General features: G+C 46.1%; 1 protein-coding gene across 1 annotated transcript in view; it reads right to left on the reverse strand.

The window, feature by feature from the left end:
• Positions 1–10,319: 10,319 nt before the first annotated feature.
• LOC128725362 (dendritic arbor reduction protein 1) overlaps positions 10,320–21,387 on the reverse strand; it is an 88,334-nt gene continuing 77,266 nt past the window's right edge. The window contains exon 6 of the mRNA XM_053819102.1: positions 10,320–10,507. Coding sequence (XP_053675077.1) covers positions 10,320–10,507 — 188 coding nt within the window. The remainder of the gene's footprint in view (positions 10,508–21,387) is intronic.

Below are 21,387 nucleotides of genomic sequence, written 5' to 3' on the forward strand. Positions count from 1 at the left end.
GTGTGCGTCCTACGCGCCGAGCTTCGGCCGGAGCTTTTGTGAAAGCGTCAACAGCACCGGAGGCGCGTACGCAAATTATGTGCACACAGACGGATGGATACGTAACAAATCTTTGCTTTGCAGCTCGCACCAGGCTCTCAAACACATCATTCCGCGACTCGCGTTTGCACTTGTTGACGGACTCGATGGTGGCCGTGTTGCAGGATGCAAATAGTACAAATTCCATCACGCAAAAGGGAAGGTTGCGTAATTGCTGTGAGAGATCCTTTTGCGTTCAAATTCGCAACGCGATTTGGCATGTTTTATCATAAAGTTAATCATCCGAAACAAGCCCAAATTTAAGTTCTTCTTCTTTTTTGCGAAATGGGATGTAGCCTTCTATATTTGAATTCTCCAAAGAGTCACTTCTAATATATTCAAAGGTTGACCACTTTTTTATAGGATCGACTATCTAGAGTCATATGCCTTAAAATTTAGGTTCTAACAACACTGGAGTTTTGTATAACAAGTAAACAAACCCCAAAAGGAAAACAGCTGTCAATTTCCTTTACCAATGAAGGATAAAAGTAATCAAAGTTGTTATTGTTATTTGTTGAAGAACGGCTTGGCCGTATTTAGAAGTAATTAAAGTTAAAAGTCCATCATTAGTGAAGTTTTTTTACTGTTTTATACGTTTTGTTTTATTCAATCAATAGCTTGTTTTTAGGAGAAACATAAGAACGGTGATTTACATTTGTGGGTTACTGCATTGATGTGGTTAGCATTGAGAAAAAAAGGAACCCGTTATAAATATAGTGCCTTACCCGACAGTCAACAAAACTCCAGCTGTTGATCGATTTGTTGAACGAACTACAATTTGTTTCCATGCGGTTAAGTACACCGAACATGTACTTATATCACCGGTTACTAGGTAAACTCACGAACGGTGGGAATCTAACGTGAAATTGACATTTCTTCTCTGCTCCACGATTAGACGCACTAAACCTGGGCCGTTACGAGGACTAAACCCATCACGCGGCGAGCGATCACTTATAATGAGCCGTTCTAATTGTACCGATACGGACGGTCACCAATCGAAAATCTATGCCGTTTGGAAATGCGAGGTGAATGTTTTTTGCAGTAGCCTAGCCCGGGCAGACACGGGTACAATCGCTGGCCCAAGCCGCAAGACCACCCGGCATATGCGACCTGGAGCAGCTCATAAAGCTTTATCGAACGCGGGCAGGCTAAAGACGCGGCCCGTCGGCGTATTTACCTATTTATTATTATCGTAATTTATGGCGGGCCAATTGAGAAATAGGTGAGCTAGCGGCTGGGGATCGCTCACTCGCGATCGTTTAGCGTCACCGTTCGGTTGCGAAATGGCCGTGGACACCGGTTGGATTGAAGGAAGGAAGCGGACAGAAAATTGTGCACACGACGCCGCTGAAAGATGCAACCTTGTTGTCCGATGGCCAGCGGTTCAGCCGCACAACGATGCGGTTACGTTAAGGGATCTTGAAAAGAACAGCCAGGGTTTTGAGAGAGTACTTAAGAATCCCATTTTTGTGGATCATATTTAGGGGTAAGAATTTTCCCCCCTGTTTTGTCGCTTTTCCTTTTCAAGAAGGCCTTTTTTCGTTTGTGTCGAACGAACCCTTGTTTCGAACCCCAAGTCAACAGTTCTCGTGCCACCATTTGTGAAACGCGTATCCCTTCGCTCACTTGCAATTGACTCTTTACACTTTACACAAATAGCATCGCTTAAAGCTGATGGTGCTCCATTCAGCGCCTTCATCAACCCCAGCGATCGATTCCACCACCGATGATGCCATCGAAGGCACGAATGGACTGGAAGCACAGAAGAAGGGGGTGTTTCGTGCACGAGAAATGGCAGATCTTGCGCGACCTATGTTAAACAAGCATAGCTTTTAATTCCATCCCAAGGACTACCGGCTTCGCACTGTCCAAGCCGTGGCGAGGTTTCCCCGTAGCTGCAGCGTAAGAAATGGAGTGCATGCTCACAAACTCACCGATGATGGCACAAGTCCCACGGAATGCACACGTTTATGGGCACATTCGATGTGAGACCCCAGGGTCGCCTTTTGCCCGCCTGGCAGTTTAGCAAACAACGGTGGTAACATTTGAAGACCACCGTACGGCAAACAATGGTTAGGTGATGATTTAATAAAATTAATTCCCGCTGCAGCGCGAGCATCGTTTCGTCGTTTGACATTTTTCACCAGAGCTGCGGGGTTCGGGCAACATTTAGCACAACTGCGCTTAGCGGATGTGTGCTTTGATCGTACATGATCGATAATAAGAAAAAAAAGACGGCCAGATCGGATGGGAAGCGAAACCGACGGATCGCATCGTTCGTCCTGTTGCAACAATTTCGCGGCTGCACTAACGCCAACACAAAATGACCCGCGGCAGTGCAATAAAGGGTGCCCCATGCAAGGTGCAAATGCACACCGAGAGAGAGAGAGAGAAAATTGCACGCCAGCACCGTGCAAAAGTACGACCTTCAACACACGGTTCCCCGTGGTGAGTAGGAAGTCTCCAAAGGGGCCAGATTAGCGTGAGCTTTTCCCCTCGTTTTTTTTGTTTTCATTATTATTAGATTACAACTTAATTCTAGCTTTCGTGCAGGATCGACATTTCGCTGCTCGCACGCACGCACACGAAATGTCTCGAGGCTGAAGGCACACGTACAGAGCAGCAGAACCGTGTCCGTGTGCCGCATGTGGCGCTGGGTCTGATCTCTGAACACCTGCGCACACCGGTCGCACTGATAATACACGGTATAGGAAATTAATTTGAATATTCATTACAAAACCGTGCGGCGTTGGCCACTGAGGGTTCCCCCCACGGGAACCAGGCGAACCAGGCGTGGAAGGGTACGCGGGGAAGCGTAAAATATTGGCTATTAATCAAATTAAGTGCAGCGTGTAATTAGTATACGCGCGGCGAGAATGGGCTGTTGGCAAAAGTGACAAAATTGTTTCGGTTAGCCGTTTTACAACCAAGCGGTCGGTCGTTGGTGAGTGTTTACTTTTAGCAGATCATTCGCGTAAACGGGCGATGGGTGGAGGAAAATGTTCTCAGAAATTTCACTTAAATTGTGTTCTAGAAATTAAAGCCCATCAAATATTCCAAGCTCCAACAAATAATCGATAAAGTCTTTGCAACAAATGAGACTGTTTTACTTTCTCATGGGAACTCAATTTAAAAAAAGTATTTAGTTTAAGCTTTTAATTATTGTAAGTATGTCGATTTGAAAGTTAGAAATGTAAAGCACTTGTACGTGAACCTATTTATAATGCATGGAGAAGTAAACTCAACGGTCAAGGTTTAGAAATTGCTTTAATTGCCTAGTTCGTACACACATACCGCAGCGGGTCACGCCACCATCAACTGCATTTTATTAGCGATAAATTGGAGCACATTAACATTTAATTATTAAACACACATATAAATTGTACGCATTTAAACGCTCTCACCAAATTTCCGCACGCTGAAGAATCATCCCCAACACAATCGAAAGCCGCACAGGAAAAGCAATTTAAATGCATTCCGTATTTAGCTTCCAATCGTTAGTCTCCTCCAATCGCTTCCAAAATCGTTAGTCTCCCCCAAAAAGGTCTACGTGTTCCGAGGCACCACGCCGCAGCGCGGAGAAATTGCGATTTTGCTTATCGTCTTTGCCCGATTACCTCAGCGCGATCAAACAGCGCGTTGTAAACGCCCTTCGTCAATCGCGGCCCATTACTTATCCGTCCATTAGTAAAACACGGTACAAATCACTGCTCATCACACCCGTCCGGCGATAGTGATCGGTGTTGGAATTTGCGGTTTACATCGCTTTCAACCTGGGTGCTTCTCAACCGCCGGGTTTTTTTGCTCAAAAACGGTAGCCCGCCGGATCGCGTGGTGGAATGGCACACTGTTTGCCGTGATGATCATGTGAAGTGATTTATGAGTGCATACAGAAAGCATACCGATGCAGCCGGCCAGACTGTCATCGATGGGTTTTCTAATGCCCGTTTTCAACACACAGTGAGAGAGAGAGACACTGCTATTGATGATGGCTGACTGATGGTGTTTGTTCGCCAAGTGTGTTTGCTCGTGCAAGACCCTGTCAATTTCATTGAGATAAAGCGCACACCACATGGGGTTGGAGATTGAGTTGTTTTTCGCAATGTGCACGCTCATTCCGTGTGCGAGATGCAAATATCCAACCGATAGGCCGATTGCCTGATGGTTGCCTTAACTTCATCCTTGGCGCGTGTGGTCACTACAGCTTCACGGGTTCGTTTTTTTTCTTATTTCTTTCAATAAGACGATAAGACGTTAGTGTTGCTGAGCTCGTGAACGAGATGCTGTGCCAAATTTGCTGCAACATGCAGCAAGACACAAAGCTTGATTGAGCTGTTTCAAGAGAAGCAGATGCAGCAGGAATGGCTCAATTACCGCGTGTAACGTCCAATTTCCTCGTGTGCGTTATTAGCAGCATTACAAAACCGATTTTTCCCTTTCGCTTGGTGCTGATAAGACCTGGTCCTGGTTCGGTGAGCGATTAACGATTTGCCTCCAGCTGTTGGTGTTCTGGGAGGTGGGAGATCGTAAATCGATGGTTTAGCGCCAGCCTTTTTTTCTTTTCGTACACCAAAGGATCGCACAACTCCCTTCGTGATCCTCGCGTTGCAAGGTTTTACAAGCGAACAAAAACAAAAAAAAAAACGACACTAAATCTCACGAACCACAGCACCATCGGAGTGGCGAAATGGCCGGAAGGAAGAGATGCACAAATAAATTCCCGGCTTAAACGAAAAGGCGGAGCGGTAACTCATGCCATATGTGCTGGCCGAAAAAGTTGTCGATGGCGTGGAAATAACTTATCGCAGGACGATGGAGGGGACAGGGAAATCATAAACAAATGAAGATATGAGTGTTGGCCATTTTCCTGTGCCGCATAAAATATTGTGTAAATCAATTACCGACCGAAGCCTGGCGTTGCATGCCGTCTCGCGAACACGTTGCCAGAGGGCTTATGAACATGGGAACTGGACGGTATCGGTTGATGGAGAATCCCCGATCGACGGCGCTATCATTATGGATTATTATTATTTTGTTTCGATTTGTTGCATTACACCTTTTTGCTTGGTGCTTGGTGCAGTGGAAACCCTCCCCGGCAATAGAACTACATCACTAGAGGGTGGACGATAGTTTGTTTTAATGCTACAAAATCTCTCTCAGATGATAAGATGATTTGTAAAATGAATAAGACGTTTTTGATGCTTTGGAAGGGTTGTTTTTTTTCGAAAAGGCTATTTTTTCCAGCAATTTTTCATTTGTTACGATGCTGAAATGATATATCATCCCTAAAGGCAGAACGATCAGAAACAAAAGGCTATGAATTATTTTGTGCTGTCATTGCACCCAAAGAAGACGTTTCTTTCCAACACCCGCGACACCCAAAAGTAAACCGGAATCGCACGAGACATTAAATTGTAGGTTCGCGGGTGCCGTGTGCCGTTCGTACGATGAAGATCGCAAAGCATCCATTTATTACAGCCCCATAGACAGCCCCCATCGATAAGCATCGAATCGAAAGCCGAGCGAAAGAAGGGCGCACGTAGGGCAGCAACGTATGTGCTTGCATTGATCGTCGCTTTTGGACACACGCGAGAAGACACCGGATGAGCAAACACAATAAGATCGAAAGATCACTAATTGTTTATGCTCGCGCGTGGAGGCGGTCTGGACTGCGATGGACCCAATCGGATCGGGTCGAGGTTGCGCTAGGGAAACCCGTACCGATCACGGCGATATCGACATTGAGATGTAGATGTTGCCAGAATCGCGGTGCATGAGGATACGATTATGCGCGTGGAAAGTGCACACGCTCCGTGGCATGGAGACGATCGATTTCCATGCTGCAGGAGGCGCGCGCCGGGATGGTGCGATTATGATATGCGAGGAAAGACGCTGGTGCTGAGTTTCCGAGCCCGGTATGTGCCCGGAATAAGTGAATGAGCAATTTAAAGCAAAAGGGGGTTTTATTATGGCCTGAGGGATGAGTCGACCGGACGATTGGGATGATGCCGTGGTTTGGACGCGATCGAGACTGTACCGGTATGAATGTTGGATTTGTTGGAGGATCGTTTTCGATTTGCAGCGAGCCGCAGTGGTTTACCGAAGAGATGATGACCTTTTTCGGTGCGCATGATGATGAGCACATTCGCGAGGGAGAGAAGGTTTTAAGGGACACTTAATTTGAACCGTAGCTTTCGAGTGCTGTGGATCGTATATTATGGAATAGTGGACGAAGTTAACTACCATGAGAGGCTCAAAACCAACAAAGGTTTATGATCGATTCAAATTGTTTTAGATTGCCACCCATGAAGGCAGGTCTAAGGGCTTAGTCATGGAAGGTGCATTAACGTCTTTCTTATGTAAACTGGCGATCATATCCAATGTTCAATCGTCACAACAAATACTGCGAGAGATCAAACTTCAACATAGCTGATTTGATACTAATTTGCCGCTCAAATTCATTGGAACAAGAGTCCATCAATGTAATATAACATTTTTTTCTGAAAATATGTATTTCCAACAGGTTTTTAGAGCTTCTATGTCATATTGAAGCAGAGAAAAATTTGAACATTCTTTTAGATGTAAGAATATCGTTTGAAGGGCATATTGAACAACAAAATGTAGGATCTTTGTACCTCGTAAATAGTCTCGACGCTGAATCACGATATAAAGAATTCTCTGCCGCTAGCTAAAACGTGTCCCCAACATGTGATCACCTGATCAATTTGTTTCACCTATCTACGTTATAGATTAACGTTATCAAATTTGCCATTTATAACTGTTAGTTATAAGATTATACAATTTAAAAATAACCGTCTTCCTAAAAATATGCTGCCTCGGCCGTCGTGCATCATTGTTAAGGATTAAATGCCATGCTGAGTAATTGATTCTTAATAATCACCTATTATATATATTTTACCTATATATTGTATTCAATAATAATATTTATTCATTATAATAGTCTTTTAATATACAAACCTTGGTAGAATTGGAAGAAAAGCTCAAATATGTAATTGCAATTAACACAATCAACAAATTACAAATTCCGAAAACAAGATAAAACTAGAAATCAGTAACAAAAACTAATCAACAAAAATGTATCGTATTTTATCAAGTATAGCGCGCACGCAAATTTTACAACCAGGTTTTGAAAGAAAAACTTCGACAAAAAATTATTTTATCTTTCAATATGCTGTGTCACCCGGTAAATCTTTCTCAGGACAAATTTATTTTGCTAATCTCACTTGCTGATTTGGTGTCTTCCGAATATAGCGCACAGGTAATATTTTACCAGCATTTTTTTTAGAAAATAAGTGCGCACTATACTCGATAAAATACGGCATCTTTCATTTTAGTGAAATAATTATTTATGATTGATGGTAAGTTAAATTAAATTATGCTTAGGTTGAGTTAAATATATGCAATTGCAGCAATTAAAATAGCAGTTGAATTGAATTAAATTCATGTTTAATATATTTTTGTAATTTATAATATACTGTACCTCTTCCACAAATCGAACAACCTCTTTTGGAGGTTTTCCTTTCACGACTTTTGTTTCGGATTACTTATTCAGCACTCGCAAACAGTATAGGCTTCATTTGAACATTCATATATTTGAGACAAAATTGAAACATGTTGCGCGATAGTCGCCCTTCGATTCGTTTCGTTCTTCTTATTCAGCTACTTAAACGGTAGGTAGTTTTGACCAAGATGGTTTGTTTTACGCATAGTATAGTAAACAATAGTAAATAAGTAATGAAGGATCATCAAAACATGTTTGTTTAGAACAAATGAACTAAAAGGTGTGCTCGCAAGTACGGTAAATAAAAATAATAATTATAATAATACAAAAAAAACAATCATCCAAGAACACTTACACAGTAGCATAGCATGCAGCGCGCGATAGAGAAGCAATGATGTAAATTATTAAACCTAAAAACGACTTAAGAAAGTAATCTAAACTAGCGGTGGCTTACAGCTAATCGGGTTTGCGATCGCTAGCGATCGATGAAAGGGAAGCGAAAACAAATTAAAGTACAAGTAAGCTACACGTTCTTTACATAGGATCGTTACACACGGTTGTACGAGGCGATTAATAATACTTTGAATTTCTATTCGTACTTTCGACCTGCTTCCAGAGTGAAGCGGTTCGATTTTTCTCACACACTTTTCACCCCTATGTTGTACTTGAATGCTCCTTCCTTTGTATGTTTAAAGGGCATTTTTTCTATTTCTTCTGCACCACCACTATCGAGGACGTTTATCGACATCCTTGAACAGGTTGCAGGTAGGTATAGTACCTTCTCGAAAACCTACTTCTTACCCATTAATGGCAACTTAAGAACGACGGTCCCTACCGGCGTGTGATGCTTGGATGGTGGAGCAATATGTTTAATATTTCGAGCGACCAGCTTCAGACTAAACACTATTTACACGTGATTCAGAACAAACTAACGCGCGGCACTTATCAATACTTAGTAGGATCACGCTGGTGCTGGTGCTATTCTGGTTGAGTTTAAAACAAAATGGTGTACGCATTTCTGATCGCTTTCTGATCGCCGTCTAGCTCCATGATACGTGGATGAATAGTGTGTGTAATTGGTAACATTATATTCGTTTTTGCTGCACACTCGCACATCCTTTCGGTGTCACGCGAAGAGCAAACAATAAAACATCGTAGTTCTAATGCTAAATCATACAAAAAAGGCCATGGTTGGAGTAAGGTTTTGCAAGAGAGCGGGAGAAATGCCAAAGAGAGAAGCAAAGAGATGCAAATTTTGTACAAGGTTTTCATGCTCGAAAGGAGAATATTTTGAGATCAACATCAAGGAAAGTTTGTATACAAAAAAAAACAAGATCGCGGGAATCAAATAATGGTGCTAAAATAATTGTCTAATCTTCAGGAGGGCCCTTCAGCAGCAGCGTGTGGGTTGCAGATAATTTTAAATATATTTAAATAATTCTTCCTAGCACATAAATAGTTCTAGTCGCGGACTTTCACGCCACTTCCCCTTTTTGGCAGTCAGCGAAGGAAGCCGTACAACAAATATAATTTTGGCGAAATATTTCACTGTCTTGTTCCGCTTCTTCGATCAAGCGATCAAGCTAGAGCGTTAGTCCCTCTTCTGATCTTTCCTGATAGAACGCATCGCTTCTGCTTGTCGTCATTTCGTTCGCTGACTCACGGTTCGGGCGTTTGAAAATTGCCGGTGCATCAATATTGACTCGAGAGAAATTTTAAACCATCCGTATCGAGTGCGCAAGAGCTCATGCTTTTCGACGAATTCGAGGACATTTGAGCAAGAAATTAACGATCCGGTTACCGTGTAATTGTCCCAGTATCGGTCTGTTTGTGCGACTTGTGTGGGTGATCTGCCACCTGCGCTAATGCGCTTGAAAAACGGCCACAAATAAAACGACGGTCGAGTTTCCAATGGATGTAAATTACAAACACGCCCTCCCCACGAGTGCTGTTGATTTTCCACATATTTTCAAAACCCAACTCCCGCTGGGTGTGGAGCAACAAAAAAAAAGGAAAATGTATCGCATTGTTCTGCAAATCCTCCCCCCCCCCCCCCCGGGGACGAGCTTTTTCACGGATTTTGTAAATTTGTTTCCGAAAAAAAAAACCCACCCACGGACGCAAATTCAAACGGGGCAAGAAAATCCGTTACGGCCGCTGGTGTGCATCACTCGACAAATATTAGTCGAACCGGTTATCGCTTCCGTTCCGCAGGTTGCGACGCCAATAGTGAGCGAAGAATAGCGCGGGTGGCCGAATGCGTCGGTGGAGGCTGATAAGTACGTGTAGTTTTACAAAATTAACGGACCACAACTAAAACCGGTGTTTGCGTTGCAGGCGGGTGGATGAGTGAGTTCATAAAGCGCTGGGAGAGCTCGTAATTAACACCACGCGATGACGCGATCTGCACTAAACCGCGTGTGGGGGAGTACTTCTTTCAAAAAAGGGGCATTAGCGTCTATTAAACACCGCGACATGTAAAGCCACTGTCTGTTCGATCGAAAGCTGGCCCTCGAGAAGCTGAATTATTGTTGTAAACTCCGGTTCCGATTCACGCTCGAGGAGCACGAGGGTTGGTGAAATTTTGACCGCCTATCGAGGCGAAGGAAAAGGAAAATAGAAAAAAAAAATAACTGTCCACAGAACAACCGGGGGGAGGTGGGAAAAAATAAACGTCTAAGACCTGTTGCTGACCCACTGCTCCCATCCTAAACGGCTATTACTTATTTTTTGGTAGGTGCCGCTTCATGTGAAGCGCTAAGTGGTCACTGCGGGCGAAGCTGCGTTCACAGACGATGCACTTGAACGGTTTGGCGCCGGTGTGCTTGCGATAGTGGCGCGTCAGCTCGTCGGATCTTGCGAAACGCCACTCGCACTCTGGCCACTGGCAGGTGTACGGCTTTTCACCTGAAAACGAGAAGAGAAGAGAACGGAACGTGTGCATTAGTTTCTTCTTGCAAGCAAAGCATGACAAATGAGTATGCAAGTCAACACAACGCTGCACAATAGAACGCTTTTTTGAAGTGCAGCGATCGCGACCGACCGATCGCATGATCGCACTGATGTCTATAATTTCTTGCTTTATTATCACGTCGCGATCATTACGACATGACACATCTCGTATCACTTTTGCTGGCCTTCCTTTGCCGTAAGACGCTTGACGCTTAAGACAATCGATCGTCGGACGGTTGGATGCAGTTTCTGTCGGTTGACGTGTTTGTTATTCTCGATGCAGATCGAAGCCAACAGATCGGCCCCCATTTGGCCACGCGGAACGGTTGCGCGTGCCGATTCTACGGAAGAATTTAAATAGCACACGAGGGGCTCATTCTTGCCTTTGCGAGTTGTCGTTATGCGCTTGTTTTTTGTTGCTTTCATTTTCTCGGAAGAGATGCCGCCACGATCGTGACCCTGGGTGGTGCGCATGTGATCGCACCTTCGAATCTGCCGCACCGGCCGTACAGTGCAGGATTTATGGGATTATTAAACGATTGCGGGGACGGTTTAATGGACGCACTGGGGTGCATTGTGCCGACGCTGAAGGTGTCGCTGGATATGCTGGGAATTGACCCTCGGGCAATGTTTTGTGCAATGAGATGACAATGGCGTTAGATGCGGAGGATGATGTTGTGCTTGGTGGGAGAATTTGAGGGAATGCCGTAAAAGTGTGGCACAAGCGTGTAGGCTCTTAATTTGTGTCGTTCATTTCTTCGTTTATTGGCTTCTCGACGATGGTTGCTCGTTACTAACGGGGGATGTTTTATTTGTTTTATACCGTTGAAATGTACCAAACTGATAAATTGCATAGATATAAAACCTTTGTTAAAATTATTATGTTCTCTGACTTTATGTTGCATTCTTAGGATCTATTGTTTTTTGGAAAACCTGACATCACTAACACGTTGTATGTATGTTGTAAATATTATCAATATTTCTTGGAGGAATACAATTTTATCGCTTTAATTTAGTTCTTCATTCTTCATCCAATTTGTGTATTTCACTCGAGTTGGATGAACAAAATTAGGTCACATCAAATAACTTTTAAACTACTAATGAAACCTTTCAGTATCATTGCTGAACGTTTGCTGAAATATTTCAGCACGAGGATCATGGTATACAACGCTCTTAAATCATAAAATGTGTGTTGAATAGAGTAGAATTCATACGACAATTTATCTACACGTTTTTAAACATTCTTTAGGACACTCGCGGTAGGTACAGTAGAAAATATTCACAAATACAAATCAACACCGACTATTTCAAGGGAAAAATAATCGATTAAGGATAACGATTGCCCCCGCATTCTATTTGAGTTGATTAATTTAATGGAATAGTGCAATTAGCATTTCCAATCAAACAAAGCCACACAAAATCAATAGTTATTTGTTTAAATGGCCCATATAAGCCCCTTCATCCCGAATTACCTTCAACAGGCGCTCACAAAGGACACATCGGCTCGGTTCCTTCGATGAAGTATTTGCACGCCAGAATGCATTTCGATATACACTCCAGCCCAGTGGCGCATCCACTCAGTCACTGGAATTGATTTGAAAATGCACTCACCCGCCGAAGGGAAGCGAGACACTATCCTAGGAGACATTCCACGGAGTGTGCTTAGGTAATTTTATGCGACAAAAAAAAAAGCAAAATAAGACGCCACACAAACGCGTTCTCTACCCATCATGGCTCAGTCAACTCATCAACCACCGGTGTGCCGCGACGATCGAGTCTTAAATGGCTACGAGTCTTAAAGCCGGCGATGGAACCGCACGATTATGCGCGGCTGCAACCGGGGAAGGATTGCGGCTATGCGTGCGAGTATTTAACTTATTTCAATCACGTCGTCCAACTAATGCAAACAAAACACTCCGCGAATGCTGATTGCCAATCGAGTGTCGCAGTTTTCGCATACTCAACCGCGAACAAAAAAAAAAAGGCTGACGAGTGTGCAGGCGAATGGCGGGCGAAAAAAAGAAACGAATCACAACGCCCGCGGAATGCAACCGTTCAATAATTGAATAATAATTATGATCGCGATTATCGATTATATTTCGCGCCGCGCTGCGTTGCGCTGTGATGTGTGTGCATTTTTCGCGTCGTTCTTCTCGTGCATTCGTGCATTCGTACCATCATGACCTATTCGGTGGGTTGAAGACGAATTTTGCACCGTGCAAATGAAGCAAAAAAAAACTACCCTTACTCGGTTCCCATCGGTTGTTGGATCGCGAATCGAAGATTCTACAGAATTTTTACCGCGCGTTATTTATGAGCAACAGTGTCGTGAGAGGGAGGAAGGATGCCCTAAGGGTGGCCACATGGGCTGCAATACAGCTGCAATAAGGGCCCTCGAGGGTGACAGCATCGCTCGGGTGTCGCTTATCCGGCCACCGATCATCCATCCATCCATCGAAACCCGCCATCTGCATGAGCAGAACCATGGCGTGATCGTGGGCCCTCTCGTCGCCCAGGCGGTCCAGATCGCCTCCGGGGGGAGTGCATTCGAATTGCATCATGTGCGAAACAACAAAAATAGGGGGAAGGAATAAATGAAAAAAAAAGCGCAACACAGCAACAGAGAAGTTAACGCCACGCCGATTTGTACGAGCGTAGCGAATTCGCGATTTTGCGCTCAACTTTGACATTTCGCTAGCGATTCGTCGCGGCTCCGTGTGGCCAGAAAAGATGACAAATGATTTTCTAATGCAAATTCGCGATTTCAACACCACATATGAGGGAGACGGGCCAAAACGCCGGGTTCACAGAATGCATCGGGCGTTGGGAGCCCTTTTTCGGTGCGGGAAAATGCTGCGTGGAACCGCGCGAAAGGTGAGCTTATGGATATGAGCATGGGAGTGTGAAATCTTATCACCCCCTGCCATGTACGGTTGCGGGTCGATGAATCTGTACGTACGAAACCCGCGAAACCAGGAGGATTAAAATGTCACTTTCCCATCCTGCGGTCCTTGCGTAAGCGTTTTATTCAACACACGTGTTGGAAGGGTTCTTGCGTTTTTCGCTCGGTTCCTTTGTTAGTTTCACGAACAAAGCCCACTAAATGGCCATTCTATCTCGCCAGCAATGGCTCACGGGTGTCATCGTGTGTCTTAGAGCCTAATCAACCAGCCTCACCTCTCACAAACTGGGCAAGGAAGTGGACAAGCTCGCGATCGATTATGGATGCAAAGTAATACCGGGAGCTAATTTTGTTTGTTCACCCGAGTTTCGTTTTGCCCGCCGGTAATTAATCATTCGCTACAATTCTTAAGCTTGTACGACTGATTAATCATGCACGATCATGTCAATTAGTCTGGCCGCCGTTCGTACGCCGTTCGGTGGCGTCCTCCACGCGATCGTCCACCTGTGCGCGATCGGGGCGCGTAATCGATCAGAACACCCTCGCGCGATTAAAATGGCCCCACTCTATTTCTTCTCTTCGCTGGCGCACCACACCACGCTAATGATAATGATTAATCAATTATTTCATCAAACGACGATGGGAAATTATAAAGCCTAGCCACCATCCAAAGGGGTGCCCTTGAAAAAAAAAAATGGCACCCTGAGCGTTTGGGAACGGCTTGTTCGGATCCCTCCACCCGGGGGGTTGGTAGGCGGAATCTAGGGCATTTATGGGCCGGGACTAGTGGCCGAAGTGGCCAGGGGAAGACAAGAAATTATTGACTGCAAATCGAGCCACCGTACCGAGGCGACCCGTCACCGTAGCGCTTTATGAGATGGAGATGACTTGATTCATGTTCTTGAGCAGGGTTGCCTGCTGCTGCGCAATTGCCAGGAGCAGGAGCTGGAACTGCTGAGAAGGGAGGGGAGGGGGTTCCTCTCCGAAACCGTGCCGGACCGCGAAACTGTCCTCGAGCGCCAGCAGACCGGTCCAGATGTGGCCGGGCAGAGGAAGTTTGATTTATGGCGGTGAGATCTTTCCACCGAGGGATATGTGGCGATGTGGTGCTGGAATGTTTGCTCAGAAGCGACGAAGCCGGTCCGAGACCTAAGGCCTGAGGCCCTGACAGCTAACCTGAGGCTGCACCAGGGCCAGGGCCTGGCAAACGCGCACAACGGCCCAGAAGGATCAATGTGATCTTGATTGTTTGTTGGAGCGTGTGCTGTTTTTTTTTCGCAGTTTCTCTCTCTCTCTCTACTGGACTGTCGTTTTTCGTTCACCTAACCTAACACGGCATGCAGGCAGCGAGTGATCGAACCAGGAGGAGGACCTCGATCGGCGATGTGCTGGTAAGGCACCCCTTGAGAGCGAGAGAGGTGTGCTAGCTACAAAAGCTGATGTAAGCGACTCGTGTACGCAAGCTGGCTAATAATAGAAAGCTCTCGCAACGAATGATCAGCCCTTTGATCAACCCTGGCGAGGATACAAACCACTGCGAGGATAACACGATCGTCCTGCTCGAGGGGAATCCGCGTGGGAGATGGCCATTAGCGCGGATCGAACCGTGCTAACGGCCCGTCAAAAGTCAGGCATCGATCAGCGCCTGGCACAAGCAACACCCTTCAGTCATCACTCAGTCTGCGGGAGATGCATTTAGCCCCCTTAAGGGTCGGGCTGAGTAAGACATAAGTCTGCGAATGTGCTCTGCCAAATCCGGAGGTGCATCTCGGGACGAAAGAAACAACAAAAAAAAGGGCAGACACCGGCGTTCTGCCGCCCCAAAAGCTTAATGCGTCGAAAAGACAATTACACGGATCGCTCAGCGCGGCCATATTTCAAACGGCGAGCGCATAATGGGCGCAATGTGTGTGATTTAAGGCGGCCCTTCCTGTGGCCCTTAGCGGTCCTCGATGGTGGGAGGAAAATCCCCTAGCCCGGGCTTCATCAATCATCTTTGGGCAATGTGTAATCAACACGCCTCTAGGGTTGGCAACACTGCAACGTCGTCGACGTCGTCGTCGTCCTCGTCATCGTCTCCTGCAACGTGGTGATTTGCGTTACTCGCCTACATGCGGACCGCCGCCGTTCGCGTGTATTGCGTATCAGTCACACACGATAGCACGAAAACAGTCAACGAAACCGGCGTGGGGCAAACGAGGCACGCATCAATCCGGGAATTAGCATTAGAAAAATCCACGGCGTGATCCTACGCGAAAAGCTCGCGCTACGCGGATCGATACACACACGCACGTGCGGGGGCCACGTTCGGTGATTTATGGCGAGAAAAAAAAAGCTCACCTCGCAAACAGGGACGGATAGTTTCGCGCACTTGCGAGGGTGTGGGTGAGAATGAGTGACGAGAGTCGGGCATTAATTGGTTTTCATTGTTCTTATGGTAATTAATTCCGCGGGTTCGAAGGAAAAAGCTAGTCGCAGCCCAGGGTTAATTCTTTCGTTTCTGCTGAGCGCACGAGGACCCATGTGATGGACCGTTGTGCCAGAGTTGATTAATTAAAGGAGTTAGTTCACCCCGAGCCGGTGTTGAACTTTACGAGCAGCAACAACATATCCGTGTGTTGGTGTGACCTAGTGCACTTTCTTGTAATTTAAAACGCATTACAGTTAGATTTTTAAGCACATTACAGTTAACTCGGGGTTCGATGGACGATTGTTGGTATGAACTAGTTTGATAGGCAGATGATGCATTTGCTATAGGTTTTGGAAAAACACTTTGAGAAACTGTAGTGCAGATAATTAAGCGTACAGATATTTTACGAAATCTTGGCAGTTTACTTGACTTTAAGCTCTGTTTAGGTAGGCTTATAGGCGCTCCAATTGCCAAAGAAAATAGCACGTTTATCCAATTGCCAAAGAAAATAGCGTGTCTTAAATCGGTCTATTACTGCCTTGTTTGCATAGTAATCTAATACAAACTGGTTTGTTTGAATTCTTAAATAGATCCTGGCATGCTTACTTAGATCCTTGAATTCTTTCTTCGATTCTTAGCCTAGATGTCTAATGCAAACCGGTTTGTTTGAATTCTCTTGCTAAAAGAGCCATTTGAAGAATCTCTTGATGAAACAAATACCTCCATATTACCTTCTTTTCGCTACACCCTTGAAAACTCCAGAATTATTTCTAATTAAATGTGTTCTGGAGCTGCTGAAGCTGTTTGTTGTCGTCGTTATGTTTTACGTCCCAAAAAAAACCTTTGATAACCAAGACAATTCGAAAAATATGAACCATCGTTCTCGATCTGTGTACATGTATTAAAGAATTTCGAAAATAACTAAGGATTAGCTGATCATTACTTTGTCATGAAACCATGATTCGATCGCTCGTCACCTGTTGTCGATCGGCCAACACACTACTCAGTAGGCCATGGAGCCCAACGCAATGCAGTTCATTGTACAATAATTTTAAAACCTATCCATTAATCGAATGAAGCAAAATGGCAGTGAAATGGAAACGGCATTCATTAGACGAAATGCCTTTTCCAACTAGCTCAACTCGCGACTCCACCACAGCAGAGTGTTGAATGCGAAAAATGTGCTCCATCCAAAGCACCGCACCAACACCGGCATGTGTAGTATTTCCTACCACACTTCCACACATGGTAGCAACAGGCCGATTCTAAGTAGCCTACTAGCAAGTGGAAGTAGCCACCGGCAAAGCGCAAAGCAGCCCGAAAGTGAACCCAGCTCGATCGATATCTCTGGCTGGCGAGCGAGGACACCGGCAGGCTGGAAAGGAGATTTATGGGCCGCGTGCAGAGGACCAGGCAGGTCGCTGTTCGCTTTTCACGGCATACCACACACGGGCCCCGGCGTTTGGTTTGGAGAACCTCCTGTGCGGAATGAAGCCGGCAGGCTCGTGTTGGATCGCGCCGTGACCGGACCGAGAGTACTCCTCCTTGAGGAAGGAATGCTAATTGACCGTCGTCATCGCTCGTGTTGCTTTAGTAATGCGGTTCGGCGGCGGCCACGCTGCTGGAGCAGCATTAATTGGAATAGTTTTTCCCGCACGAAAGGTTCTTCGTCGCCTTGGGGACCTGCGGCGTACGTCAATTTGTCCACGTTGCTCCGTGGATTTGTGCTGACGCCTCGCCTGTTGTATTTGCCCCCAAACGGTTCGATAATATTGATTTGTCTTCATTTACGTATGCTAAATTGATTTAAAACCAAATAAATATCTCCCCCCCCACTGCAGGGCGAATGATGATGATGATGATGAAGGCAAAACGGACATGATGATGGTGAAGAACTTGCAGCCAGCCAGGCAGGTTGTGGCCAGACGGGAAGAAAATAAACAAATAGCTAAAATAAACCCGCGCCGCGGAAAAGCAACAACCAGGTAACACGGTAGCACACGTTGCTGAAGAGAAGAAGAAGAAAAAAAATACAGCACAAACACTCACACAGTGCCCTTGCATGGCGCGTCCCTGGTCGTGGAAAGCACGAGAGCGCACGCGAATGGCGGGCAAAGGAGCAGCAGCACTAATTGAAATGGAAATTTATTCGCGACTATAAATGAATTTGAATTCTAGGAAATTTTTCAATTAACTTTTTTTTCCCCCATAACCCAAGCTCCCCCATAACCGTATCGCGCTCTTTCACTTGATCGCGTTTTCGTCCCTACTGTGGACGTATTTGCCTTGGCATGTGTCGCCTGGGTTTGCGTGTGCAGAAGCATTTGGGGTTGGTTTGGCGAGATACTCTCCTCATTTGCTCGCAAAGCTGCTGCTGCTTCCTGCTCTTGCAACCGTGGAGCTGTCAAAATGGAAGCTTTCATTGACATAACGAGCTTAGTGAGCTCGCAGTTACCTCATCGCACGATGTCCATCCTGGGCGGTTTCGAAGAGACCACTATTCGGTGGTCTCGCTGGAAGACACCTACCAGCTCGAGCTCCACCCTAATGCAATTTCTGCGTCACTTTTCACTATACCCTCGCGCAAGACGAAAGCAGCATAACAAAAAATGGGGTGGAGAAAACTTCCATTCGCGAAAGTGGACTGCGGCCCAAAATCGGCCAACACTTTTCTTCACCCCTTTTGGTGTCCACTTCGCGGTCCCCCGGGTGGCCTTTCCGAGTGGCCCTTTTTCCGAGTATGGTAGCCGTTTTTCCTACATCTCGATAGCGCCTTACTGGTGTGTGGGTTTTTTGTTTCGGTTGCACCGAGCTCCAGGTGCCAGAGGCTCGCGTTTATTTGGTGGTGGCTTAATTAGAGCACCGCGTGGTCGTTAATTGAATCCGCTAAAAGGAGACAATTTATATCCCAATAAATCACTGAGTACCGGTTGTTTGGTGCAGCCAAATTTATCAGCTCGCTCGCTCGAGACGGAGTGGCGTCTCATTAGCAGTTAGCCCACCGTGGTGTGTCGCTGAAACTCTGCCAACGACGCCAGTGTACAGTGTAATGGGAAAGGGATATATTCACCTGTGCATCGTGGCGTATTTTACGTACATTAAGTGTAATGTGAAGAGTGTGGCTAAGTGCGCTAATGAATGCGTTTAAACGAATGGCTTACTCGACACGTTGCTTTTTTTTTCGCGTGTGACTGGCAATATGGAGCATTTGCAATTGAACGATCGAATGCCGGCCATTGAGACGCGTATTATTCGCGTTCAGCAGCAGCCGAGCGATTGATCGCAGCAAACCTTCCCGCTGGCGAGATGGCTCTGGAATTGAAACAAATTGGCATATCTGGCATGCAAACGCCGGTGGGCTCGTAAACACCCGAGAAGCAGACCCGAGAAAGCACGTATCCGAGGCCTGGTGTGGTATAATGGTATGCTAATGATTGCAATCGTCGCGCAATCCCTTGAGATTTCCGGGTTTTGAGTGTTGTTTTTTTTGCTCTCCGCGTTCTATTTGTTGTGCCTTTTCCTGATGTGCTCGGGTTGATTTATTCAGCCGTCTTATTAAAAAGCGACCGTTTAATCGCACACAAAAAACCATTTTTCCAGGAAATGAATTTCCATCAAGACCTGCGACCTACCGCGAGCTTTTTGCGCAAGTAATATTAGTGACGGACTCTCGCTTTTGCTCTCACTCATCCTAATTTTCAAGACTTTTGCGGTGTAATCCGTTTCAGGCGAATGCAGCTCATCGACAGCTAAACATGCACACATGACGAGCACCTTCTCGACGGCGTGTCCTTGACAGGGATTTGCGTGATGAAATTGTAGCAAATTCCAGCGCACGTTGGCCTCGGGTTCGTTTGTGCTACCATTTTTTACGATCCCATCACACCCAGCGGCTGGACCTCGGCTCTGGCCTACCGTCGAATGCTGTCACTCATCGATTATTTATTGCACTCCCCCTTGGTGGAACCGGGATGCCCTTGCTTCCTTCACTCGAGAGCTGCCTCTTAGGCCCCGGCGGGGGGTTTTTTAAACCATTCAACTATCCATCCATACGTCCATCGATCTAGCCATCCACTGACGGCCGTTCCGATCGACGGCTTCAGTTGGTTGAGTAATAGGAAGCATCCAGCCACCGCTGGCTTCTGTTGGCAGGCGTTCCGAAGGCTCAGAAGGGCTCCTACCGTGAGCCAGAACGCGCGACCGTACGCTGCACGTCGCAATAATTGATCATGAAATTTAAATTAAAATAAATCAATTTATTGTGAAGCATGCGGGCGCGAGCAGCTCGACTTCAAAGCGCCTACTCCTGGTTGGTCGAGCTGAAGGGTGTTGGATTTTGCATTCAATCGATTCACCGTTTAAGGGCATTTAGGTGCACCATGATGTTGCGTGCGCCTTGTTTCCACCGGATGCTCTAGGAAAGGTGGCACACTGAAATTGGGCTACATTGTGACGGGGTTGGAAGCTTTGAGGCTGGAACAAAAATGCACATACCGTTAGAAGGAAAGGATCAATGATGCTAGAGAGATTAGATCACCGTCACGCGGAGGGAAGCGAAAGTTCTGCCACAGCACCCTTTACACTATTAATTACACGCGCTCATTTTACACTGTTCCCATCGTTCAGTTCCGCGGCCACGAGACCGATCATTAGGTTAATGGTTCAATAGCAGTCTCGCGCTGAATGTCGCTCAACTATCTCGCGCGTCCCCCCATCGTGGGTAATTTTCACATTTGCCACCCTTTGCTCCTTTTTTCCATCACCCACCACCCTCCATCTCCTTCCCTACGCCTTGGACTAATGACTAATTACACCGATCACCGATCGCCGGCTGAAGCCCGCGGGCGTCCGCCCACCGACTGATCGGAACAATTAGAGCCATTGGACGCGGCTCGCTACCCAAAACCAAACGCACCAAGGAAATTCGAATCACAACCCTACTACTTCTCTCGCTTACCTCCCACGGACACGCCCGTCCGATCTGTGGTGACTGCACGACTCGCGCCGGCAGCAGGAAACGAACCCTACCGTGGATGGTTTGGGGCCATGCGGGTGAGCACAGTTCGCGGACAATTATTCAAAGCGGCTTGTCATAATTCATGCAATTGTGACAATTACTCAAACGCATTCGAACGCCCTGCACGACCGAATCAATGTGTTTCCTGCCAACGTTACGAGCACTGCGAGAAACCAGCGAACGACAGCATTTGTCATAACAAACAACGACTAACTGTGGGCGCTTATCAAAGCAAACGTTTGACAGGACACTTACATGTCAGGCGATGTTTTTGTTTTTGTCATCGCACTGTAATTGATCCGTTAGTAGGCCCTGAAATCGAGTCGAAATTGGTGAGAAATGGGGCGATATTTTCAGCGAGCCCGATGGCGTTCGATTTCCAGCGTTTCCCCACGCCCCGGGTATTGTGGTATGTAAATTACAGTAGCACAACGTCGCCGGTCGCCAGTGTCATTTTTGCGGTGTCATTTAGCCAGCGTCGTACGGTGAATATCGAAAGTATTTTT

The sequence above is a fragment of the Anopheles nili genome, chromosome 3 (assembly GCF_943737925.1).
Source record: "Anopheles nili chromosome 3, idAnoNiliSN_F5_01, whole genome shotgun sequence".
NCBI lineage: Eukaryota > Metazoa > Arthropoda > Insecta > Diptera > Culicidae > Anopheles > Anopheles nili.